This window comes from Ixodes scapularis, unplaced genomic scaffold (assembly GCF_016920785.2).
Source record: "Ixodes scapularis isolate PalLabHiFi unplaced genomic scaffold, ASM1692078v2 PGA_scaffold11__112_contigs__length_91849675, whole genome shotgun sequence".
Taxonomy (NCBI): Eukaryota; Metazoa; Arthropoda; class Arachnida; order Ixodida; family Ixodidae; genus Ixodes; species Ixodes scapularis.
The window spans coordinates 56807546-56835424 of record NW_024609837.1 but is presented as its reverse complement, the minus strand read 5'-3'; the positions used below and the strand labels follow the sequence as shown (position 1 = coordinate 56835424).

The following is a 27879-nucleotide window of genomic DNA, read 5'->3' as shown; positions in this document are numbered from 1 at the left end:
GTTCCGGCCAGTTCAGCGTTTTTCCGCTAGGTGCCGTCTGTTTCACTGGAGTCTCAAATTGGCTCTTGAATGGTCCCAGTTGACCCCTCGGCTGGTCCCACTTGAACCCCAATTGTCCCCCATTGACTCCCAGCTGGAACCACTTCATTCCCAATTAGGACCAGCTAGTTCCCAGTTAAAACACATTGATATTCCAACCAGTCCCAGTTAAAACTTTTAAGCGGGGCCGCCTTCTAAGCTTTTGCTCCTATTGTTTGTCAAGTTTGGAATTAACTGCAGATAAATGTAGCATTTTGGCACATCGGACTGCAGAACCGTACAATGGACAGTCTTTATGGCAAGGTGTCACTCACGGATTCAACGTGTTTTTTTTTTTTTTTTTGCTACGGGAATCAGTTGAGCTTTTAAGTATTTCAGTACCCACAAAATCAACGAGTCAAAGAGCTGTAGGGTAAAGCCATCAGAATTTTAATACTAAAACTTTGCCAGAATTTCATTGACACAAGTGCTTTGTTTGTTGTCCTGAACAAAGAATGAGATGACATTTATCTTGTATGATTGTCGAATAATTTTCAGATAGTTGGGTGATCAAGGTACGAGATAAGACAAGTGCTGCATGCAGGGTGATAGGTGGTTGTAAAGCTCTATTATTGAGGAGGGTCAATACATATTAATCTTGTTATCGAGATTAGACGCTAATAGGTCACCATAGTAGCCAACAAGATATAAATATACTACCAACAGATCAACATGTAACAAAATGCGAGAGGAAGCTGCCTTAAAATTGTAACCAACCTTGTTCATAATTATAAACGGCGATTTTCAGCAAAGCTTTGAGAAAACAGGTAACACATCTTCCACCTTTGCAAAAACACAATACTGTTGATTGCAATAACGGGTATTTTGTTCACGATTTGAATCTGGATAACGCCAGCTTGTGACACAAATAGCCAAACACTTAGAAATAAAAGTAACAAACCAAATCGTCATAATATAAATGCCACATGAAATTATTTTCTACAAATTGCAAAAGTGATCATATGTACCCCACTATTACCAGTGGCCACTTGTGGCACTGAACAGATCACTCAAATTATAAAGCCAAGGATATCATGCGACAGGAACGGATCAAGCACTTTTTCATTACCGCCTTTCGTTTCGGGGTCCCTTCAATGTATAAAAGCTACAAAAAAAAAAGCGAATTCTTTGGCAAGTTTACACTTCTGCTTCTAGAACGTCTTCAACATGGGAAATATTACAGCAGCAATAATAAATGTCGAGTGTATACTTGTACAATATTCCCTTGAGTAACGGCCCACTCGCTTGTGGTACCTGAAATAAATAAGTACCTGTAAATAGAGAAAAAAAAAAAAAAGGTGCTGCTTTTTAAATGTCTTAATAAACTCTAAAGTAAACAAGTAACAAAAGTAAATAAATAACGAAATCAAAACATAGAAAGATTTTGTTCAGACCTGGCTTTACGAAAATACCGCCGTAAAAGCGTAATGGCGCATTCGCACGACAGTTTTTTCTCCGAGGAGGGGATTGAACGCCGTTAAGTTTTAAGGTCGAATACGCCGCATTACATACGTTCGGTAATCCACCAGGTCTGCAGTAAGCGGTAGAGAATTTACAATCGACCCATAGAATATTTGCAGGCCCATCGGAGCAACCGGTCCCCCTCCTTTTTGGAGGATTACAATTGCCAGCATCGAGCTGCAGGGTACTTTTCTTTTGCCCTGTCGCTTGATCGATGAGCCTGTGAGGGTTGCAGGAAGGTTCTTGAAAAGGAACACCTCCGACTCAACTAAACGCAACTCTGTCATACGAATGCTTGCTCGTGTTTTCTGAACCGTTTCTTCCTCCTTCTCCTCGCAGCTTTATGACATACATATATACTCAGTTTTCTCTACAGAGAAAGATCTGTCGCGCGAATACGACATAAAAGTTTCGTAACGCCGGCCTCTTCGGGGACTTTTTGGACGACTCAGAAGCCAATTAAACTCCATTTGTTAACACAAATTATCTAAACAACACAGTGTGGAAACCCGATCTTCCAAAAAAAGAGCTGTCAAGGTTGATACTGCACGAGTAGGGAAAAGGAGTCGAGGACATTGCGATACGATGCTAGGACAAGTTTGTGCCGGCAGTCGGCCAAGCACAACTTGCTCCAGTATCCGGGTCTCAGATCCTGAACTTGTACACCTTCTTCCGGTTGGCTGCATCGACGTCCACCGCGTACAGGGTGCGCCCGTCCTCGGAGACCGCCAGGTCATGCGGCTGGATGAAGCGCTGCAAGCGAGGCTCTTTGTTAGGCGCCGCCGCTCGCACGTTTTGACCCAGGGGGTAAAGATGAGAGCAGAATGCGGAAAATTGTAAGCGCGACATTGAAAGCAAGAGAGTGACACAAAAACGGACAAAGAAAGCGGACAAAAGATTAGGCACATTCATTTTGCCGCGACGAGTTGAAGTTATTTGAGTGCCTCGAAGGCATGTTCCAGGCACCATAGTCATAGCCTCGAATTTTATACCTCGTCTAGCGAGGGCCAGCGCAGCTGGTGGAGTGGACACAAGTGCCACGTTGGCCTATCAAACGTAATTTTCGATCGAGCGCCGATGCTATGCTGCCTGGAATATCTTCGACGGGTGTGTTTAGCGTTCCCTCCTGTCCACACATCAAAAGTGGTCCTGAAGTGGCAACAAATGACGTCGCAGAAGATGAGGTGTCACGCTGTCGGATGTTGCGATCCTCGCAGTTGGTCGTAAAAGTTCCGGCAAAAAGCATGAGAGAATGCGTATATATACTGTCATCGCAGCGTCTCGACTCTTGGCTGCCGAAGCTTCGGCGGAAGGTTAAGCTGGAGAGTGACCTGCAGCAGACCGGGCGTCTGCTACATTCACCACCTCCGCCGTGACACCGCCACAATCACGGCCGGCGACATCATGACGTATAACGTTCGGCATTATGGCCTTCCATCTAGCATTTGTCAGTTTGGACCCACGGGTGTGGGGAGGGGGCTGGCTCACCTGTCTGGGAGAGAAGGTCTGAACCCGGGAGCCAGGGTAGAGCTCCACCCGGAAACCGGAGGCAGCGGATGTGCCGTCGTCAATCTGCAAGCCGTACAGGTAGCTCCCTGTCGCGACGGGAGAGGGACATCAGCAACGATGGGGTAGACCATCCCAGCAGCGAGTCTGTCAGTCTGAATAGACCCTTTTCGTAAGACCATCGAGCAACGTTGGCGCTCACCATTGCTCGGCACGTAGCGTAAGGTTGGATCGGAGCCCTCGCCGAACGCTGATGCAGCTTGCACGTGCAATACTTGCTCCATGCGTGTGCCAAAATAACGGCGGACTCTACCGTATTTACTCGCGTAATGAACACACTTTTTTTTTTTAATTTACACATCTTTGGGGGTGCATTCATTACGCAAGTTGAATTTCTGCATTTACACACTTCATGCAAATGTCATATTAGGTGCCAATATGACACGGCAAGGTATTGTGGCACGTCTCCACTGATGGAGGCGCATCTGCGGCTGGTTGGAGCGCACGACAGTAACCATGCTTTATAGATTGCGAACCTTTTTGGGGCGCTTTCGGGGTGCCTTTGGCTGAAGGAAAAGCACCCTACGAAGCTCAGTCAGCATGGAGAGCAATGCGACCGTTCTTAGGCCTAACCACTTTCACAATTTCACTGTCAGAAAGTAGACCACAGACAGCGTGTTTGTTAACATCAGTGCATCCAAATGGCAAATAATGTCCGGGGCTGGACATTCTTCGACCCAAGCTTTGTCAAGTGTGCACGCCGCTCGGTTTTACGGTTGATCACTTCCACATGCAACTATGCACTTGCAGCCATTACGAGAGTGGCTTGGCTTGGCTTGACTTGACTTGGCCTGACCGCTTGGCGGCAAAAGAAAATTAACTTGGTGGGCTTGGTGGCTAGCTAAGTTGGGCGCAATTCGAGACTCACGGAGCCGAAAAGTTGAGGAGCTTTCATTACGCAAAGGAAAAAAAAAAGTCCATATATTGGTACCCGTTGTGGGGGATGCGTTCATTATGTGAGTAAATACGGTAATAACTGGCAAGGCAACCACTAGATAGGGCATACTTTTGAAAAGGGCCTGTTAGCTCTCCAACCTCCCCATTTTTTCACCTACAGGTTTGGCAAGATTCTCTCCTTAATATGGTGGGAGGGTGTGTGGGATTATTGCATAATTAAGGTGACAAGGTATCATTTCTAGATGGTAATTCCTTTTGATTGAAAACTACGATAAAATTCATACCTTTAGTTTCCATCTGTACGAGTCTAGACTTGCTGAAAACTGCTCATATGCCAAAACTTGTGTTCGGGTCTCCAAGATGCACAGCGTACACATCAATGCGAACCCGCTTTAAACAATGCAAAAATTTATTTCTTAATGAATGAACTTATCTGGTAAAAAAATTCCACTGAAAAAGTCTGAAAAGTCCAAGAAAGAAACAAAATTCCCTTTCTCGCTGTCGAGTGTTTTTCACTGATATAAATGCTACAAGTGTCCACAATATTGTTTCTTGTTTTGACGATGTTAGGCTTGGTGGACGTCGGTTCATAAAGGAATTTTGTTATTCTCTTCTCTTGATCCTGGTAATGTCATGTTTTCAGACTTTTGCGTTCTATCACCACTGCCAGTATCACATTCTGACAGAGTTCCAGCTTTCTGCGATGCCTAGTTTCTTTACGCGTACCAAAATACACGCTTTTCTTTTTTCACAAATGTATGACACTTCGTTAGGGTAGACAGATTACTCGGCCGCAATCCGAGGCTGTCGACAACTCTGACGCATCAGGGGTTCGCTTCGGACAATGTAAAAGCCAGAGCGCTCCCAGCTGCTGATTGGACGTGGTGCCACAGCTTGCGAGTAATCAATGAATGACACATTTTCGACCCGTTCGCGAGTCCACAATCGTGCACTATCCAATTGGTGAGAACGTCTCGCCAACATACAAATAGCGAGAGGTTTCGCAGCCTCTGATGTGCTTGTTTTCAGTACTCCCTCATCCACCAGTCAATGTCAGCTTATGTACAGCAGAACAGCTTGAGATTTGTAAACGAAGCACAAGTTGTCAATAAGGTTATCGGGATTTGCCACTCCTTGTCTTTCTGGAGCATTCAGCGTCTATACAGCCAGGCTTCCAACATAAAAGAGCAGACGATCACAATTTCAGCCTGCGTGCGATCCCCGGTCACCGCAGCTCTCAATTCGTAGCAGACAAGCAACCTTTTCTCCGGTCTATTAGCAGACGACAAGCGGTGTTTTTTTTTGTTTTTTTTTTCTATTTTTTGTCTGCGAATGATGCTTCGTGGCAGAGGAACTGCATTCTTCGCTCGGGTGAGCGGACCAACCATCTACGAATGTCATCTTTGCTTGCTCCGTGACAAACATTGGACCCCTGGCGGCAGATCAGCTTGCTTACCGACGGAGGCAACAGCATACACCCGTCCCAGCTGGCCTGTGACGCTGGAGCGGAGGAAGCCAAAGTCCGGGCCGAGGCCAGCCCAGAAGCAGAGCACGCGCTGGTTCTCCCGGTCTGCCACGCACACAGTGTTGTCTCGCTGCACATAGGTCAGGCTGTGCGGGATCCAAAGGCCGTCTGGAAGGACGGACACCAGTGTTGCTAGCTCAAAAATCAGAAAAGGAAAACAGGAAATAAAATAGGAAGTTTCACGCTCCCTACCTTAGTCTTTTCATATTGAACAGAACACTTCTGCAATTTAGTCTTTCCTCTATTATTCGGACGTCTTTTCGGTCCCTGCGAAGTCTGAAAAATCGGTCGGCAACTGTATATCAAACTTTTTTGCCATCTTGTCGACTTACCGTAAAATACCGGGCAAGTGCCCACTCAAAAATTTAGAGATAATCGCGAAAAAATGGGCGCCTGTCCCGTCATCAATTTTACATGTCACTTAAGGGGGGACACGGGCCTGAGTTTCAAAATTTTTTGAACATTTTCATTTTTCAATTTTTAGGTTTTCGGTTCAGAAACTAACTATACACTCTTACACTAAATTTCATAACCAAGCACCAAATAGTTACGTTGATATAGAATAATTTCAACACATTGTGAGGCACTAACAAAGTAAAGGAGTTCAAAGTTCGAATGAATTTTTCTCAGTTCCACTTTTTGTTGCAAACTTCATACGAAGGAATCTTTTGTTCGAAAGTAAAATTATTCTGATACCACAATCAAGATGTTTTGGAACTGAAATTTACTGGGGAATCGGGCTATCTACTTTAGTTTGTTTTACATTAAAGTCCTCATTGATAAAAACGTATGTTTTCAAATATTGACATAGGCCAGATATGCATCTCATATTTTGAAATAATCACTCTTCGTGAAATATTTACATTTGAGTTATAAAAACTAGATAGCCTGAAGTCCCACATCCTCCACTTTATACTCAAGCAGTTAAAATGGTGCTTAATAGCTTCATTTGCATATCATAGATTTCTTAACAAAGAGTGACACATCTTCTCATGCAGGTATGTAAAGTTGTCCTAGCGAGCTGAAAGTTTGCACACTATGCCTATATCTGAAGTTAAATCTCCTTTGCAAATTTCATTCCGATCACTTGAGTAGTTCAAAAGTTCAACCTCTAGCCAGTGTCCCCCCTTAACTGTGCATATTTTCTCAGATCTTACAAATTTGGGAATGGGCGCTTAGTGTGGAATGGGCGGATGCGAGAGGTATTCTGCGGTACTTATAACGAGGAATTATTGTACTCATATAGTGTGGTCATGGCGTTTTAGCACCGTTTAGTGCCCTTCCTTCTGCTGGTGCACCGTGCAGAAGGAACACCAGTTAAATCGAGCTTTGCGGCTGTTGATTAACACTTTAGCATATTATGATAAACTATTATTAGAAAATTTGAATATCAACACAACCCTACTAGATATCCAATCTCAAACCAAGCCGTGCACCCAGATGGCAGCACCTATTTGGAAAAGGTGGATTTCCCAGACCACTGTATGCTGGAAGCGCATTTGGCCCACCTCGGGTGGCAACGTCGGTGACGTGCTTCCCCTCGGGGGTGAAGATGGCGATGCGGCTGTTGCAGTAGCCATCGCTGATAAAGACCAGGCCCGACGGGGGCAGCGCTACGTCGGTGGGCTGGCAGAAGTGACCGCTACCGGAGCCCGGCACAAACGCCTCGCCCAGCACCAGCTCAGCGCTGGTGCCGTTGGGCGGGAACCGGAACACCTGGATGACAGGGGCATGTGTTTCCATCGTAAATATCACTACGCCGAGGAGCGTGCAATACCCTGTCCGACTTAAGGGGACACACCCCCTAGGGGGGGGTCAACTTTTGAACCCTTGTCTTAAAATTAATGAAATTTACATGGTAGGCTGGTGGTCATGCTAGAGGGTGTATAACTAAATGTGTATAACTAGAGTAGCTTCTATCAGCAACACGCCTACATTGTTTAGTTAATCTATCGTTAGAAAACTATCACCATATTCCAGATTTTTATTTGCTAGATATGTAGCAGAATGCCTAGAGGGTGCGGCTATGGAACGTTTTTTCTAAAAGGTAATTTATTTCTATAAATTTTCTCTTCTGCAAAATTGGTCAACTTTTTGGTCTTCTGCATCTTCTACAAAATGTCAACATTTTTTATAAAAGACATCCGTAAAGTGACAAAAAAGTTCCATAGCCGCATTCCTTATTAAATTTCAGTCAGGACAAGGGAAGAATGAGCCTTCCCTGTTTTGCCATTATCTTGTTTAAAATGGAATTTATACCAAAAAGTGGAACGGAGAAAAATGTGTTCAAAGTGCTCCAAACCCTACCTTTTCTTTAGCTTTGGTGGACAGAAAATAATTTATAAAAAATTAACTATGCAGTGTAAATTAATTACAACTTTTTGGGAATACTCTCTAGATGTTGGTGGATGTAAATATGTCATTTTTCAAAATCAACCTTTTTGCAAAAAAAAACTTTTTTTTTTTCTGGGCAGTGTCTCCCCTTAACCCTTTTGTGGGCGGCGAGAAGCATGTGGAGCGCAAGTTTGTCTGCTTCTTTTGCAGGAGTTGTGGTGACGTCAGAACGTCAAACTCCGATTGGCTCTGATTGAAGGTAGTGGGCAGACATCAAGGCTGCTTGCTTTCAGGTCTACCCATTATCCTTAAATCAGAGCCAAGCAGAGCTCGGCGTTCTGACGTCCCCACCATAGGGTTACAGTCGCCGACCAATTTTCCAGACTCAACGTCCAAATAATAGAGCAGTCTAAAAATCAGCAGATTAAAAAACCTGCCTTTATTATGTCTAAGTGGGCTTAAAAAAGCTGTAAATAGTGCCTTGTTTCAAGTTACGCCTGCGCACTTTGTTCCAGGTTACGGCTCCATTTGTGTTTGGCAGCTATTGACTTTTTTCTAGCGTTATGGTCAAGAACTTTCTGCACTTCTTAGCAACACATCGTGGCGGCGGAAGAACAAATGGGGGCAATGACGTCCAACCCAGGCGAAAATCAGCCCACTGGCAGCTGGATTATGGAACTGGTCCCAGCTGGAAACGAGAGTCCAGCTGGAATCTAGCTGGACCTTCTCATTTTCAGCTGGGACCAGTTCCATGATCCAGCTGCCAGTAGGCTGATTTTTGCATGAGAAGCCAGTGCAGTGCGAAAACACGATTCACCGAGACGAGATTGAGATGAGAGGCACAAGTCCACGACTGCAATGGCCAATGAACAAAGCAAAATAGTAACAACAATCATGAAGATATCGAGGCGCAGCTAGAGAAAAAAAAAAAGGCAGTGACTATTTCGACGTCCACCGTCAAAATATCTAAAACATTATTTTGACGTCTTTGACGTCAGTTCCGTAAAACGCCAAAATAGTCATGGTAAACCTGCAGCAAGGGGACAAACGAGGAACGGACAGACACAAAACTCCAAACGAAGCTAAAGACTTTTTGTTTTTTCAGAATTAAGACCTCTTTAAATAGGCCCACAAACTCGCAAGAAAACACACGCTGCCTGAGGCCACACAACCGCGGCAGATAAGAACCACGGAACAAGATAACAAAAGACCCCGGCAACAGACAAGAGGGGTAGTTTGTACAGACACTGGGAAGCCCCAAAAGAACCAGATGCTGGGAAGCCGCAAAAGAACCAATGCATTGGTTCTTTTGGGGCTTCCCAAAAGCTTTTGGGGCTTTGGGGCTTACAGACATGACACGCCCGGTGGCGATGTTCTGAGTGTTCCGATCTCGCATCTCGGCACGCGTCTCAATTAAAATTTTGAATTTACAACAAAGGCAAGCTGGATATTCCTCTGTCTTCCCTACACATAACAAATGTAAGAGCGTACACTATGTAACACAGAAATTTGGCATGTTTTTCGCGCCTTTACATTGTGCAAGCGCATCTTCATTGGCATCAGCCTCGCCTCGTATCTGGCTCCCGCCCTGTTTTTAACAGGGTTTTGCGAGTTCGTTGTAAGCGATTAAGATATTAAATAAAAGGTTGTGAGTGCAAACATTGCCTCCTTGATGTTTCTTGACCGGTGCAAACAAACAAAAGTACTGGCACGGTTGTACGAGGTACAGAGATTTTCCAATCAAGTGCAAATTTTATGACACGGCATTCAGCTCCTTTGTCTATATAAATCATGAAAAGCAGCGGTGCCGTATTCTATAACGTTTGGCACAACCAAGCAAACATTAGTTTCGGCCTGATAGCCGATGTACTTTGAGAATGTGTTTTTGCATTCCACATCACTTAAAAGATCATAAAAACAGCAGTCGACTGCATGACATTTGTTTTCGGAAAATGTACCGCGACGCTGCCTGCAAGCAAGATGATGTTTTTTTGACTGCCACCTTCGATCGCTCCCCAGTCCGAACTCCAAAGGTGTCAAAATAATGACAAAAATACTTTGATGGGGGACGTCAAAATATTTTTGAAGATAACTTCACGTCTTCAGGAAGCGGTGTCACGATACGTCAAAATAATATTCAAAATTATTTTGAAAGTGGACGTCAAAATAGTCAATTGAAAAAAAAAAAAAAAGTCATACAGCGTCACCTAGTGGTAGGACTTGGCAGTACTCAAGTAGTGCTGCCAAACCATGTCAAACCATGTGCAGCCAACATAGAATCCAAAATGGCCGCTTCTCGGTGGCATTTCCCGCTGATCGCTCGCGACAATCCGAAAAATCTAACTTTCGGACTTCAAGCTGTCTGAAACATTGGTCGTGCATATGCACTATTCCTATCGGGTAGGTCACGGTTCCTCCTTTAAATTCCAAATATCGAACGAGTCTGAATTATCGGCGTCCGAAAACTTTGTTGCCGACTGTATTATAATGTACGCTAGAGGTTCAACCGGCGCTATTGTCTATGCAACTTCCCGAAGGCAAATTGAAACAGACAGCAACCAGTCTACTTTTGTGGTACTCCTGTGCATTCCTATGGGAAATTGCACAGGCATTTTGTCTCTTCGCCGGGAAATAACATGAAACACTTTTGTTATTTGGGTCGTACTGAATAAAATGTACTTCTATGAACATTGTAAAAGTGTACAGTTAGCAAATTTTTCATCAGTGAACAATGTTTAACTTCCCTCCATTTCAGGCCCCAACCTCTGTTCCGCAGCAGGTATGTAAAAATAAGCGACGATTATAAGCAAAATAACAATCGAAAGGATTATAGAATGTGTTGAAGGCTCGGCAGCATTCTGGTGACATTTATATGTTGCTAATATGCCAGTCCTGTCATTACATAAAAATGACCCCTTCTTGCATCTTTACGAGTGGTTAAAAACATTCAAAACATAAAGAATAAAATATGTGGGCTATGAAAGGTGTCATTATTATTTCTTAGGCCGGGCCACTTTTATCAGGCACTTGTTCTCAAAGATTTTGAGCGTGCGGGTGATGTTTTGAACATAGAACCAACATCTTCGCACAGAGCAGAAAGAATAAAGCATTACTTATTAAAAATCAGACTATATTACATAACCTTTAATTTATTTTGATACTATATGCACAGGGAGTCACTGATCCAGTGTTACTGAATAGTTCTTGCAGTCTCTCTTGGTTTTCCAGACGTCCTTCGTTCGTTCAGAACGTATATTCCCCATACTGAGAAGCGCCAACGTCATGTTCGCGCTAAAAGTGTCCAACAGTGCACATAAATACATGTCCGGAGTCGTTTTAGAACCGTTCTTAAGGCTATGAATTTGAAAGAAAAATGCCATAACTGACCAATATATTTCGTCTGCCTGACTGAGGGATGTTCCAAGCCATCTAGTATCTATGAATTATTCGGGATATTTGCTCTTACAATCAAGCGCAGGGAGAAAATGCACTCACTTTTTTCCCATAAAAAATGCATTACCAGAAGTCAATGTTTGCCTGGTTGCTGTCTGCTACAATTTGCGTCAGCACACTAGCGCCAGTTGAACCTCTAACATACATTATAAAAGAGACAATGAACTGTAAAAAAAAAAAGAAGTGGAGGATGGCAAAAGCAAGGGAAAGGGCATGCTGCGCGCACACATAGGGAGAGCAGGGAGTGTTTGCTGTCCAAACGGTAGCATGTGCCCTTTCCCCGAACACTGCTGATGCTGGGCGACACCCTAGCCCCAAAATAAATTGGCAAAAAAAAGGTCTTTGGCAAGTCGAGCCTTAAAGGGGCACTGACACCCCAAAGGTCGTATTCTTTTTTATTGTCTAAAACGATGCAAGTTGTAGTCATAGACACGCAAAAAAAACCGCATCGCGAAAAAAAACTTCCCCGCGCGCGCGCGCGCCTTTTTGTTTTTGGCGTTTATATTTCCCGCGCTCACCTCCTTGCTTCTTTTGATCGGTGACGTCAAAAATCAGGAAATTTAGAAGCTTTGTAGGCGACCTTTCTATAACATTTAATAACGGCAATCGTAAAACATGTTTTTTAACGCAATTATGAACGCACTACGGCCTTTCTTTTTGAAATACTGAAAATAAGATTTCGGTGTGATGTCGCTTCCTGGATTTGTATGCTCCCTCGGAAACCTCGGACAACTTGGCGGCGCTCGAGCCGCTCGAGCAGAGGATTATCGGCGAGTCGGGGAGGAAACCGGTTTTTCCCCGCACCGGCTCCCTTCTATCCCGCCTGCTCGCCTCCTCCTCGCTTCGGGTCGCGGTAGCAACGGCGCTTAGCTTCACAGCGTGGAGCGGAGGTCTGAAAGAAAGTCGAGTCGCAGGAGACCGCAAAATTTGACTCACTGCACTGGCGCGGATCGCGCGGGAACTTCAAATTCGGCATTTGGAAATTGTTTTTTTTAATTCAGAAATACGGAATTCCCAAGTTTCAAATTTTGAGGGTAATGTCCAGGCATCGTTTTCAATCGTTTCGGATAGTAAAATAAAATATGATTTTGATGTGTCAGTGCCCCTTTAAGACAACAATGGTTGTGCAATCACACTTTGAATGCCTTATCTTGCCTTGCCGTTATTGCTTTGCCCATATTTTTTTTTTGCTTTTCTTTTTTTGTTGTTTGAATTTAGTGAGCTTTCTTTTTTTTGCTTGCTTTACTTTTTTCTATGAACCAAGAGATTTTTTTTATGTATCTCACTCTTCCGTTTTTCATTAATACTTTTTTTATTATTATCGTGTTTTTTTATTATCATCGGCAGTGTTAGCGGTCTCCAACAACCACGCTCTACTGTATTTAGCCGCTCTTGGATGCTCTATTAGGTAAGCTCCCGCTTGTCGCGACCTTCGGTATTAGCAGAGATGCCAGGAAATTATAACTCAAGCTTAATTTAGTATGTTTTTGTATATCAAATTATTGATATATCGAGCTATTCTACGATCCCCTTTGAATTCAATATATCCAGGTTCAATTTTTGGCCTTCTTGCACACCCCTTCTAAAGAATGGTTTGGTCAGTAGATATTGAGCACTGGACCAAAGTGCTCATCCTTGACTTCAAGAGAAATCCTTAGTGAAATGTCTCGTTCATAAAAGGACAATCCTTTTTCACTTCTAACATTCGGATAAGACGATTGAGCACTTGAGTTTCAGAAGCTTACGTCGGCGAGAAGTGGACAGCAGCAGCAGCGCCAACAAGCTCGTTGATAAAAACTCCCAAGCACCAATTCCAATTCAGTACTAAAGATATGAGTTTGTCACCTGGTGAAGTGCAACATCCGTCACCCAGACGTGGTCCTCTCCATCAATGTACAATCCGTGAGGCATAAAGAACCTGCAGGGGGAACATCAAACCTGTACTTTCTCCACACACTAACAAACGTTAAAAGCACCCGTGCTCAACGCACTTGCATTGTCTTGCCAATGTCTTAAACTGGTTGAATATATTTTACAACTGTCATAATTTGTATGAAGAGAAGGCTCTTTTGCTTTGGCTACTCAACTTGTATGGTGCATTAATATGAGCGCTCCTAAAGTGGTATTCACACGAGGAAGAATCGCATGACGCAACGAAAACGTCATACCAACTTTTGCAGCACAGCGCTGTGCCGTCCGCTCCGCAGCGGATGGAGGGAAAGAGGGAGGGCTGCTTGGCGGTACAAAATATTTTGGTATGGCGGTGATCACTTGGCTCTTAATAATATTTTGGCATTAAAAGTTTTGGTGTCAGGTGTAGAAACCGAGGATGAAGCTGACGAGGGAATGACACCCACTGCCGACGTCATACACAACCCTTTGCGGATTTCTCCCCCATGTGAATACCGCTTAAATAGACATGTGCAAATAGTGGATTTTGAGTTCGAAGCAAATTCAAAGCGAATAGTGGTTTTGGCCGAATAGTTTCAAATCGAATTTTGAAAAAATTCTCTAGGTCTTTCACTACTGCAACATAGTACTTTAACAGAACCCAACTGAACTTATGAACGTTGTTGCCAAGCTTCTCCTTGTCTATTTTTAAAATAAGTTAATTTTTAATCTAACTATATTTATTGATGAGGCCTCCAAAAGTCCAGTGCCTACATTAGGATAGCAGGTAAATGATGCATTTGACATAAAAACTAACCTGTAGGGATGTCCAGCTACACCTTATCAAAGGGATTTATAAATATTCTTGCTATATGCAAATATCCTTTGTTTAATCACATATGATTAACATAGCTTGTCAGAGCATCTCTGCTTAACATGCCATGCATGTCAGTTTCATTTTGAAAATTTGGATGCAACTGCATATATCCACATTTGTGAAGTTTTTATTTCTTTTTTAAATACATCAGGCATGTGCGTGCATCCTCCCCCTCTGAAAATGAGCTTTCTTCCTAAGCACGCAGCTGGGACAATAATATTTTTCAAAGTGTTGATTGCGGCTGATTAGCCCCGTTGAGGCTTCTTACCAAGCCCTGCAAAGAAGCCGCACCCCAGAACCAGGCTTCATGAATTTTGCTTTTCTGCAGTGCACCGGTGCGTAATACGAAGCACGCTCAACAGGGCTAACCTACAGCAATCAACATTGCAAAATATACTACTATTCATTTCAAAGCAAATATTGAATAGCTTATTATTTGAAACTAGTATTCAAAAATTCAAATATTCGCACAATATTCGCATCAAATATTCGCACAATATCGCCGTCGAAGTTGACAGCATGCTCAAAACACCTTATAGGGTGCGAGTTATGCTAAAGATAATTGTTGCCTCTTACGTCCGACATCTATCAAAATCAGGATTATTAATTTTATTGTGCCATTAATTTATTTGTAATAGTTTTGCTACAACATTTCCACGGATGTGAGCAGATAGTGAATGCACCAGTTTAAAATTTCAGCATGCAACATGTGGGTGGCTCTTCAATTAATGTGAAGATGTGGGTCGTGTTGGAAATAAAATTCATCATAGAGCGTAAATGTGATGCATTCTCATAAATATATATTTTTAAATATCGAACAGCGAGCTGCAGTAGCCTTCGTATTTTGTCAAAACAATGGTGGTGGAGAAAGGTCAGGGTGACTGGTTCTCGCCATCGTTATGCGAGCAACTTGAAACGCCCTTTTAATGCGGTACGCAGCCACCAGAACTTCTTTTATTTTTAATTCTCGCGCCACGCGATTGCACACGCTTCAAAAACCTTGATGCACCATCTAATAATAAACAGACCCGTGCAAACCGGCAGGGTCAGAAAACCCGTTAGCAGGGCCCACTAGATGATAGACGCCCCAAAATTGTCCCCACCTAGTCACTAAAAGTGTCCTAGTCAAGCGACAAAGTCCTGCAAAAATACACCGGTGTAGTAGTGACAAAGGAAAAGACAAGAGCACTTGCATGTTCTGGCCCCAGCGCCCGACGACGAGGCCGGTCTTGGGGTCGAGAACCACAATGGCAGGCTCACTGATAGGGCTCTGTTGGTACCGGTACACGTGGTTCTGGTCAAAGGAGCTGAGGGTGGGAGGGAAGCCACAGTGAGCATGCCTGCCCCAAATTCCGTCTTCTACCACTACCCAATTGCACTGTCGAAGGAAGTCTGTGCGACACATCTACCATATTTGCCGGACTATAGTCCGCGCCTGGTCTATACACTGGGTGCAGACTATATTTAACCACATTTATCGTATCAACACAGAATGTGTTTTATCGGCCGATTTTCATAGGGATCTGTAATGTTTTGGGTGTAACTTTTGGCTGTAACATTTTGGGTGCAACATTTGGCTGTAACAAAAAGCCGACACCGAAAGCATTATGCCCATAGGAAACCATATAAAAATACTTCGGTTCCCTGGCCGGATTTGAACTCAACCCCTTGAAATCATGAGCCAAGTGCTTTACCGACTGAGCTAGCGAGAGACGGCATTTGCTCGTGACGCGAAGAGAGACCCTTTCGCACTGTGTTCGAAGGTCACGTGCCTTGCAGCCTTGAAAGTTTGTGGGCATGTCATGCTGCGCCATCTCACGGTGTTTGTCAGAAATGGGGAGCGAATCTTGGACACACTTGCATTGCAGTCAGGCGGTGCCATTTAGATGCCTCTCTCTTCTTGGCCACAGTGGAAGAAGAGAGAGGCGAGCTTATCGAGAATGTAAGAAACGGAAGAGCCTTTACCATGGGCCCTGCAGACGAACACCGATAAGTGGAATCTATCCACATTCTGTGCTTACCAGCCTTTGTCGGCATAATCAAGATTTTATATTCCAAACTATAGTCCGCACTTGGGTGGCTAAACTCGTCAAACAAAAAGATTCTTTCTGTTATGACATAGTGGGGGGGAGAAGCAGAAAGATAGCCACAAAGTTTTCTTTTCCCACAAACCCATAGATCCGTTTATCTTCGTGACGTTTTTTATCGAAGGGGCGAAAAATCCCTACCGCTCCCTAGCAACTGAACAAGAGCAGCATGAGAAAGCACGCGGAGACGACCGTGGTTAATATGTGGGACGTCACGATAAAGATTATTAGCTGCGATTAAAATGTTTGATGGTCTGTAAAAAGCACGGCGGAGGCTTGGGATAATTGCAGTATAAAATGAACACCGTCGAAGTTGACAGTCTGATATCATTCTTATAATATTAAGCCTGTCGAATTTCTCCCGAAGAAGCAAAAGACGGCTGCGCTGAGGTTGCTCAAAGACGTGAACCTTGAAGGAGTAAGAAAGACGGTCAACAAGGCAGAAAATGGTTTTTTGGAGGTATTCTTTAGCGGCAAGACTCATAAGCCTAGCTGGCCCTTACGAGTCATTGTCTTGGAAAAGTGTGCCTGGCAGATCCAGGTCAGCAGGTACTTACAGCGTCAACTAAGTGCTTTAGTCATTGATGATCCCTTTTTGGTTCGAAGCTCCGGGGAACTAGTTCAAGATTTGAAAACAGGATTGCAAAATGCGGCCACAGCCTTTTCTGTGGATGTAGAAGAATTGTTTTACTCGGTTCCCCATGATGCGATTTTACATCGCTGTTTGTGAGTGCATAACGCAGTCAGGTGAAGTGGAGTTCCAGAATTCTATGGGTGTCAACTGCGACCATTTTATAGCGCTGTTAGAATTTTACTCGCAGTCCACGGCCGTTGTTTTTAATGAACAGTTCTACGTACAAAAGAGTGGTATTTGTATTGGTTCTTCAGTGGCACCTGTTTTGCGTGACATTTATCTTTCTGCCATGGACAAGCGCATATCGAGGAATCTTGACGGGATGAATGTGGTCAAGATCTTCCGCTTTGTGGATGATTTTTTGGTTATTTTGGGGGAATGTACAGCGAATTGTATGGAAAATGATGTGGCAGCCATTGTTAATCTGTCTAGGTCACTGTCCGGCGGACTGAACTTCACTTGGGAAATGCCTAATGATGGCAGTATTCAGTTTCTAGATTTACAGCTCTTTTTTACTAAGGATCATTTGTGCTGGAATTATAATCCACAAACTAAGAAAGGCCTTCTTTCTTTTAGCAGTGCCCACTCAAAGCTCGTAAAGCGAAGCATTGCATCCACCTGCCTTCACGCAGCCATTACAAAAAGTTGCCAGCATAGACTGCTGGTCAGCTTTGATCAGCAGGTTGCACGCTTGACGTGGGCGGTTACCCGAAGAGCTTAGTGACAAGTGTGTGTGAAAGGCTCCTACAGAAAATTAAACAAGAGGGTGTTGACAAAAGTCGTGAAAAGACAGACAAGATGCCAGTGCAGGTGATACCATATTTGTACCAAAGTGTCCTACAATTTAAAAAAGATGGCTGTTAGACACAGGGTTAACGTAGTCTTCTCAGCCCTGTGCAAACTTTCAAAGATATGCTCCGCGATGGCAAAACTAAAGTTTGTAGTGTGCTCATAAAAGCATGTAACAAGATACACCGAATGCGTGACTAAGGTGGTTTATGAGATTCCTTCTAGTTGCGGCCAAGTTTACATCGGTCAGACCGGCCGATGATTTGATGAAAGAGTGCGCGAACACAAGCTTGCCATACGCAATAATTCGGGTGGTCATCTTGCGGAGCACTGCAAACGATGTGGGTGCGAACCTTTGTATGAGCGCACAAGGTTTATCAAGAAACAAAATGAAAAGTGGAAAGTGTCCTAGAGGACGACGTCAAGAACGACCTCAAGGACCACATTGAGGACGTCTAGGATGACCTCTAGGATGACAGGTTCAACCGGCACTTATGTGACCTTGATTACACGACCTTGCACTTTAGCCACGGACAGTATGTGACCTTGAGATGACCTTGAGCATGGTTGGGCATATAAGGCTAGCGCTTTAAAACATCCTGTGTATAAAGATAGAGATGACAATCCTAATTTAAGTGCAGTTGCTAGTCCACGGCACCTATTCTATTCCCTATCATCGTTGTTCATCAAAATAAACAAAAAAGGGTTATAGTTAGGGTTCCGCGTTTTCGGTTTCTATTATTTCAAAATTCGGCGTACTTTTTTCGGTGTTTATTTTAAAATTCAATTTTCGGTTTTTTTCGGTGTATATTTATGCCCCAAAACGTTTATCGGCTTCTTTCGGTGGATTAAAATAAACACTAACGGACACCGGATCAGACGATCCTTGTAGCTTTGATATTTGTGATCACTCAAAGAATAACTGCACAGATACATTGAAAAAGAAATTGACACTTTATTTGGCAAATGTTTGCAACTGTAAAAGAAACAACCAAAAAAAGACGGAAGTACAAACAAGTCAGATATGAACCCTATGCCCCCAAAACATGGAACTTTACCTTCTGTACATCGGGATTACGTGATCTTATTATAATACACACACATGTACTTTCCCAAAATTTCTTTGTTGATCCGCACTTTTTTTTTTTTGTTAATATGACTCTCAGCTTCGAGTATGCCCTCTCAACGCTAATACTGGACACTGGCGGGCTGAGGAGATGAAGCGCTGCCTGAGCGAAAATCTGCCATTTAACCAGTTGTGACCGCCAAAAGAGACACGGTGCGTCGTTTTGAAGCACAACACAACATGCAGAGCGTGCGTCCAGTCTTCCTTACAACGAGTTTGAAAACTGACTCGTACACGGGGAAGTCATGGGGCATTTCAGACTTTGAGTTCAGATCGATGATGCGCACATTAAACCATAACGTCATGATGGCATCCGTGTATCCCATACATTCAGACAGGTTTCGGTCGGCACTGTCGTTCCACTTTTTCGCCACGGCGCTACGGTATGACTGGAAGGTCAAAGTGACCTTTTAGGGATACTGAACCAAAATTTCGAGCTCACTAAACAAGGCCGGGCGGATAGGTGGGAAGCTGCAAAACCAAAAAAATATCACTCATACGGCGATATCTCTAACGGATCGCCGTATTTTTTGGAAAAGAAGTGCGCGATTGAACCCGGCCGACGAGGCCGACGAGACAAGGCACGTCACGATTCCCATTCTCTCTCCTCCTCGCTACGTCCCGTCAAGTTGGTGAACCGAAGCGAGGAGGAGAGAAGCGAGGCCGCTTCTTCTCATTCTCAAATTCTCCCGGAGGACACTTATGTCAAAGAACTCGCTTGATCGTGCCCTTTTTCAAAAGTACGGCCATCCGTTTGAGATATCGATGTACGAGTGATGTTTTGGAGTTCGTAGCGTCCCCAGCGTCCCGTTCAACAGTTCTGCAGCCTTACTTTGCGAAATCCAAATTTCGGTTCAGTATCCCTTTACATCTGAATTTTAGAAAATGAATTCGACGTACTTTTATTGGTTTTTATTGATTTAAGTCGAAAATGGCGAACCTACAAACTGACCCTTTTCGGTTAAAACCGAATTTCTGAAAATGGATTCGGCGTACTTTTATCGTTTTTTATCGGTTTAAACCGAAAACTCCGAACCCTAGTTATAGTATATATAGAGAATACATAGATAAACCGAACGATACATCTCTAGTGATGAAGTCACAATATCGCACCAAACCAACACGAAACCCGTCTGTTATGACATACCTCGCGTTCCAGACGACGGGTCCCCGGTGGAGAATATGGACAAGCCCACGGCTATCCACGGCCACAGCCGAGGTCGGCCCCAGTGCCCCCGTGACCTCCCGGGGAGGCCACCCTTCATCTTCCTGGGCCACAGGACTCTGCGCAGGAGTCAACCACTCCATTGGCTGCTGTGGCATTGGCAGAGGTGGGGTTTTGGGGTTGAAACCTCCCCTCAGCTCTATAGCCAAACCACTGCAGTCTTAGGTAGCAACGCGTTACTGTAACATCATTATGTTTAAGGTAACTTCTAACTGTAACACAACATAAACTTACTATAGTTGTTTTTTTAACATTTTCTGAAGTAACACGATGCAAGCAACATTGCTTGTCATAATTACTTTTCACAGTTTCTTGAGGGCTATGATATGTCATTGAACAAGTATGATATCTAATCCTAGCACTTTCCAAATGATGTTCCAACATGTTGAGTGTCCCGTTTGCCTTGCGCCAACTTGCGAATACATGGTTTCTCACGAGTCACGGCCCGGGTATAGCCCATGTATCTCTACATGCCCATTATGAAAAAGAACTCAAAAGTAATGCCATATTACTTTCTTAAACTAACTAACTAGAACATGTTACTCATTGTGGTAACTGTAATGGTAACTTTGCTACTTTTTTTTTAAATAACTGTAATGAATTACTTTGAAAGTAACCCTCCGATCCCTCCCCTATTATGAAGACACAAACTCCCCTTGTAAAAAATTTCTGCCGACATCACTTCTCAGCTGCACTATGTTGGCCGTTGCCGCGTCCCCATTCGTGGTCCCTCTGCTTCCGCCCGGCGACGTCAAAGAAGTGTTGTGCTGCTAACTGCCGCAATACTGGCAGCAGCGCAGCAGCAGGGGCGGATTCGGCAGACGCCCTTTGGCTGTAGCTTGCCCGACAGTTCATAAAAGTGACATTGCAACTTCAGGACCACTTGCAATGCGTGGGCGGTATAGGGTTGTTTCACAAAATGTGTTTTCACTTCCAATGCACCGTGTTCCGCCGTGTTGACCAATGACGTCTGCGACTTCCCCCAAATGCTAGCATGCAGATGATTAGTTAGCAGCGTCATTCTTAGTGTCGACGAAACGCAGAAGCACAACTAACGAATTTGTCCATGACAGAACTCAGTAAGTTTGACAGGGAATGTATTTGCTCCAATACCCACACTTACATGCATTTTTTTTCCCCTTTCAGAGTTGTCCTAAGGCATCTATTGACCCCTTTGGCTGCCAGCGAGTCAACCTCTAGAGTGCTGGCTTGTTTCCACCCCGAATAAGTACATAAAAATCAAGTATCTGACAATTCTCTTTTTCGCCCCTGACTACAGCAGCAGGTGCAGTCAGTCACCGCTCAAAGAACTCGAAATAGAGTCAATTAGTTTCCCTTTAAAAGAAAATAAAGTACCAAGTTATGAAATACAGAAGTCTGTAAATTTTAATTCCTAAACTTAAAAATTGCGTTAAAAAAACATACAAAAAGTTTTGATGCACGGCTACATTGAAGATTACTATGAATAAAAACAATTCAGAATATACAAAATGTGCCCCATACACCCGCTACCAGTTCTGGAAGTTAGATCACTCTATCTGAAACTGTTTTTTTGCTTCGTCATCAAGTTAGGCTTCGTGGTGCTTGTGCCATTCCGTGAAGCAGTTGCACGCAGTCGTAAAGCAAAGCTACACCTCGCATGCCCTGCAAAACATATTCGCTTTGTGTTCAATCTTGGTTTCTTCATAGCATTTCTTGCAGTTTCTTCGCTTCTCAATTTTTTCAGGCTTGTGGCACAGGTGTTTTGGGGGCAGGGGTGGGTTGAGGACTTCCTCCTCATCATCATGACCAAAAAGCTGCTAGATCAGCTCTAGACAACGGTTTTAGAAGCGCAAAAGACTGAGAAGAGAAGGAGGTCAAACTTAGTGCTTTGAACCAGCTCCAGAATGTTTGGGTGTTCTTTGTGATGCGCTTAGAAAATAATAAAACTGTTTACGCAGGCAATGTCACTGCAGTGGAAAGACAAGGCTTTCTGCCTTCTCACATATTTCATTAGGGCATTGTATGACCCAATAATTTGGTCAGACTTGTTTATGCCCAACATGCCAGAAGTGAAGTCATGAATCAGCGCAGAGCTTCCTAACAATTCTAGTCCACGTCTATCCTCTCTTCTCATTCTGCAGGGCAGGAACGTGCTTGTTGGCTGTGTAAATAGTGTTTATCATGTTCACGACATGCCTGTCCTTCCACTGGAGGTAGAGAATGTTTTTGTCACGTGGCCAACTAGTGTCCCCCAGTTGAGCTGGTATCTCACACCTCGTGCCTTTGAGCTCCGCTGGGAAGCCTCGACGATCTTTACGCATTGTTCCACAAGCCAATAATTTACGGTCAAGGATGTGGGCAAAAAGGTGCGTAGACGTATAAAAGTTGTCCATGAAAGCTTCGTAGCCTTGGTCAAAGTACTAGGCGCAAAGCTCACCGACGACGTCAAAAACCAAACCGTGCGGTCCTGGCCTCTCAAACTTGCCAGTGTAGATGAAAAATTGGAATGTGGCTCCAGCTTGGGAGTCAGCCAGCACCTAAAGCTTATAGCCCCACTTTGTCTCTTTGTCCCAGAGGTACTGTTTGATTCTGGAGAAAGCTTTTAACTATTCTTTCATCCACGGAGGTGTCCCGATGGGGTTGGAAGTGCCTTGTCGACGTTTGGCTTACGTGATGAAGCAGCCAAGACACCTTTCAGAGCTTGCCTCCTGATGCTCGCGCATCATCCAAGTCAGACACGTGCAGCATCCCGAGTAGTGAAGGAAACTGTGCCCTAGACATCATCCATGAAGGATGCAGGCCTTTGTAGAGGGTTTGTACATCTGGTCGAGCATATGTTGGTTTATCCAAACCATGAGCATCCAAAGACATTTATTCGTGTTTTGGCACAATCTTTTGAGGACCTCGGAGGTGAAGAACAGAAGGAAAATATCCAGTGCCCTCAAGAATCTCTGCAAGCCACCACGAAGCGCAGTGCCGAAATCCACCTCTGACTCTCGTCTAGACGAAAACGTCACTCGAGGCTGAGCTAGCGGCAGAACATTATCTCCGTAGGTCGTCGAGACCTTAAGCAAACAAAATAAAGCACTGTCAACATACATAGAATGGGAGCATTGGCTCAGGACCGATATACACGCTTAAAGGAGGCTTACTTCCGAACAGCTGTTGAAGTTCCAAGTCGATTTGATGAGCTGTCGCTGTCAGAGCTAAAAGCAGACAATGCGCGACATCATTTTCTGACTCCTCACGGATTGTGTCATCCAAATATTCTGCAGCCGAATCACACGATTAACGACGTTTTTCCGGAAGCACCCGACGCGTGCATGACGCCATTTTTTGACAAGTTTAGATCCGAGCCAGTGATTTATTGCGGACAATTCACTGCCTCGCGGGAAAAAGACACCCCATCGGAAACAAAACTATAGTTTTCCAGCTATCCCCGAGATGGCATAACCTGTTCCAGCGCACAGAAATTAAATTTTGGCGGCGCGCGCAATTCATTGATTACGCGTGTTCAATGGCCTTATGGTGCGGTAAAGAAAGAGTCTATTGTGGATGTCTTTTTTCTCTAGAAACGTGTTTCAGAATCTAAAATGCTGCTCTTATAGTTTCACCAGAAATACCTGTGACATGACATGGGGAGAGGAAAATAATCTTCTTTAGTTTCCCATACTGAAACCTTGAAAACCGATGCCTACGACCCCATTACATCTCTGCTGAAGTATGACTCGTGGGGTCCTAAAACAAATATATACAATGGCATCAAATGAAAGGTGCAATAACACAAATTGTTGGAGCGCCCTTGAATGTGAAGTTCACCGTGACAACTGGGTACCCCTGACAGCAATGGGAGTCACCATCAATAGCTACAAGTGCTAGCTAACGTCATCAATTGTCTCGTGCTGAAGTAGGCAGGGAAGTTGAGTTATCTCACCAGTTTTGCTCGAATAAGATGTCGAAGCAAAATGTCCTGAAAAAGAGAAAAAATCTTAGTGAGATTTTAGAGTACTCTTGGCCTTAATGCATTCATTCTTACAGACCAACAGGGGCATATTCGGCATTAATGTGTATTGCTCATTCTTACAGACCAGCAGAGGCATAGTCATGCGGGCTTATGGGACTTCAGCCGCAGTCCCTTCACCCCAATGCAGTTGGAAGGGGAGGCTTGGTGCTATATATATGCCAACCCCAACCCCAGTCATGAACGTCCCAGCTGTCTCTGCCTCCAACATCCTTGAAACAGATTCCTGGCTACGCAACTAATACACACTTCCGAAAACTGGAACACATATAAATTTTGTTATATGGTTGTAGCGATATTGAGAAGCAGACATCGCCACTTCGGCAGCACATCAAAGTATGTCTACAGTTCATTTGTAAATATAGCGCACAGGACACATTTTCGGCCAACCTACAAGGTGTTTCTGAGCTATTTGGCATAAAAATAATCTTATAAATAAGCCAATTAATTAACAAAATGCAATAAGCCTTTTCTCACAGGTGTTTTAGAAAGCAGCTCTTAGGCGCCCGTTTCCGGGTTGAGCGGCGTCGCCGTCAACGTAACTGCGTGCATTGCATTATGGGACATTTCCCCACTAAATTTAGCGGGGTCAGCGCTGTCCTGTTGTGTATGTTTCTTTACTTTTGTATAAGTTTCTTTGCCGCTGTTTCTTCCCAAGATGTTCACCTCAACCAACTAGCCCAACATGTCACACTGTTGCAGTTTAGCGGGGAATTTTTTCTGCTAAATTTAGCGAACAATTTTCCCACTAAATTTAGCGGAAAATTTTCCTTACTAAATTTATTGGAAAATTTACCTGCCAAATTTAGCGGAAAATATTCCCCGCTAAATTTAGTGAGAAAATTTCCATGCTAAATTTAACGGGGAAAATGACTCATGAAAATGACGTCATGACTTTGTGTCGCATCACCCATGAACAAATACAGCGGCAGGAGGAGAGGAGGAGGAAAGGAGGAGCAGGAAAGGAGGAGGAGGGATGGAGGAGAGTACGAAGGAGGAGGAGGGGCATGCCCTCCCCTCCTCCTCAAGAGCTGCGCTCTAATCTCGCATTACGGAGATTTGTAAACGTCTTTCATTTTTTAGGAGGTGCATTTATCATCTTACCTATGCAGACCTATTATTTTATTCTATGCAGATCAAAAGTTTGCAATCATAATTCTTGAGTTTCAATATTTTTTAGCTGTTTCTTTTTCTGCATAAGCTATAACTAGGGTTCCACATTTTAAATTTATTTTCTTTTTCTCGAAAAAAAAAAAAATTTTTTTTAGGGGTTTAGTTTTTTTTTATAGACCTTTTCTGCAAGTGCGCTGCCATCTTGAATTGACGTCACTTCCAGTATGGGCGAAAACTTTGTTTTGCCTTTGCCACGCCAATAGAAGGCATTTAGGATATAAGCGTAAACGTCACACGTTGTCGTTTTGCCTCCCCTTTATTTGTTTACAATTTGCAGGTTGAAACGTTGGATTATTTTTTCGTCGCCCATACCGGATACGCCTATTAGGTGGCTGGGGACGAGAGTACACAGAAAAAGTTTAAGTCATAACCAATTTACACAAAAAACACAGAATTTGTAGAAAAAATTAAACCCCAAAAAGAAATATCCCCGATTTTGAGAAAAATAAAAAATAAACACCGAAACCCTAGCTATAGCTTTCTTAGTCATCATATACAATTATTATTATACATATTTTCTTTTTCTAGTACACACTATACCTTCACTTTTTTTATAAGTCATTTATGTTATCAAATCCCCAGTATGGATCCCTTTGCTTTGTCAAGCTGCCAATGTGACAGCTTTCTCTACAGGCCTCCAGCATTGTGTAATTCTTGAAGCAACTTAATTATTATTATTATTATACTCAAAGTCCATAAGTGTAGGTCCCTTGAAAAAAATATTGAAGCCAAAAAAACATCCTGTTCACTCCTCTGCACAGGAGGGAAACTGAACCCAAACCCAGAGATGGTGCAACATAAAACGAAAACTTAAAAGAAATTCTTTGAGATGACCATGCAAAAGCAGATCCAGCAGATCCGAACGTGTGGGGTATCATTTCTCGAGTACCAGCATCAGCCAAACGGTTTCAATTGCTTCCGTTTTTCTGTGCATAAAAAGACAGTGAGATTTTTATGGCTTTTTCCCAGAAACCTATGCACGTGAAATATGAGTATAAGTGCACCACTTAAAGAAACTTTTGCTAATCTTTTTACGTCCGGGTAGCGCTCGAGAACAAGCCTGTGGCAGGAGGGCTTAAATGGTGACAACAAGCCACAGGTTTAGAGGTGTGTCACAGCGAGAGAGGATTGCCACGGAGTTTTCTTTTTTCAAGTGGGGATTTTGGATGAGGAGCAGGAGCAGAGAACCGAATCACAGAACGAATTGTAACTTGAGAGCACATATACGCTAATAAGAAACAGTTCTTTTTTTTTGTGTGTGTGTGTTTTAATTAGTGGAGTCTGGTCGGATATACTTTTCAGAGTTGAGTATTTAGGGCATTGCTAGTATACTGCTGAATCCTGGTATTATACACATATCTATGTAGCGGCGGATTCAGAGAATGAGTCCGGATTTCCTGACCCCCCTCTTGAATTTCCCATGTGTAAACTTTTAGGCATGCAGGAAAAGTGTGTATGCATGTAAGCGTGTGTGTGTGTGTGTGTGTGTGGGGGGGGGGGGGGGGGGGGGGCCTGAAATATCGATCATTTATGCTGACTCCCCCCTCCAGAAATACCTGCACAGCTATTTCTGGAGGGGAAATACGTATATATACAGGCACATATATCCAGGCAATATGTAGAGTCTTTTATCTCTGCATATCTAAGAATTTAGAATATCCTTTCAGAATATACTATTTCTTTTTGTTGTTCCTGTATCACATATTGACCTAAACTAGTTCCTCAAACAATTTTTGACGTAAAAAAAAACTCAGGATTCCTTCGCCACCCTACGATTTTAAATCGATCATAATCCACAAGTGTTACAAGTGGTGGAGATGAGTTAGAAATAAACATGAGGCGGCTTCATTTTCGACCTTGGCTCCACTGGCTTTCCACGCGTACTAAGCCCCATCTGTTCACGTGAAGCTACGAGCAGACAGTACTGCTATGTGACAGCAGAGCTCTTTGTGACAGAAACACAGAAACGAGTACACCATCTGGTAAAGAGTTCAGCCATCTGGTGACGGCACTCACCGCGCGCGGACTGTCACTCTGCAAGCGCCCCAGGAGTCTGTTTTCCTCTCCGGGTCGGCTATCCCGAAACGCGGAGGCCACCACAGCGGCGACGGCAGCCAGCTGCCACAACAACATCGCCCAGTTGGCATTCATCCCGGACGGCGAGTCCAACGGTTTGTCGCACACAGCTGCGGCGCACTGGGCGCACTGTGGGAAAGCCTGCCCGCTCGCCTAAACGAAGACACGGGAGAAACCTAAACTGAGCGACTGAGCAGTACGCATGCGCGAATGTCTCTTTTCTCCCTCCCCTCCTTTCTGTCGTCTCTCCACAGCGCGCATGTATTTTTTTCCACATTCTCCGAACTTGCGCGCTGTCATATTTTTTTTTTTTTCGTGACCAGCTGTCTTCAGAGCTGTAAAGTAATTCTAAAATTACTCACGATTTCAGTAACTAATTAAAAGTGTTATTCGACCATTTATTTTCTCCCTCTCTTTACGGTGGAGTTTCAGTTCCTGCATCTTTGGAGATGAGAGTTGAGTCCGATTACGATACCAGATACAATGCCGAGACCTTTGCGCACGCGTTGTATCGTTGTCGGGATATCGTTATTGGGGACGAAGTTCACGGGCACTGTATCACGGGGGAGAGAGAGGAGTGCGGGGGGGAGGGTTAGGTATACGCGTTTCAGTGCCCCGTCCGGAATGCTTCCTCCACGATGAAGTTGCACTTTAATTATACCAATTAATATATGATGTGCCGATT

The 27879-nt window shown here is 43.8% G+C and overlaps 1 protein-coding gene across 1 annotated transcript; it reads right to left on the bottom strand.

Moving 5' to 3' along the window:
• Nucleotides 1–627: 627 nt before the first annotated feature.
• LOC8029182 (peptidyl-alpha-hydroxyglycine alpha-amidating lyase 2) lies at nucleotides 628–27487 on the bottom strand. The gene is made up of 9 exons (XM_029966304.4): nucleotides 27135–27487; nucleotides 23859–23894; nucleotides 19865–20001; nucleotides 15275–15388; nucleotides 13160–13232; nucleotides 7036–7243; nucleotides 5459–5635; nucleotides 3028–3134; nucleotides 628–2292 (listed from the first exon to the last, which is right to left on the bottom strand). The coding sequence occupies exons 1-9, from the start codon at nucleotides 27267–27269 to the stop codon at nucleotides 2185–2187; spliced, it is 1095 nt and encodes a 364-aa protein (XP_029822164.2). The 5' UTR covers nucleotides 27270–27487; the 3' UTR covers nucleotides 628–2184.
• Between the last annotated feature and the right edge of the window lie 392 nt (nucleotides 27488–27879).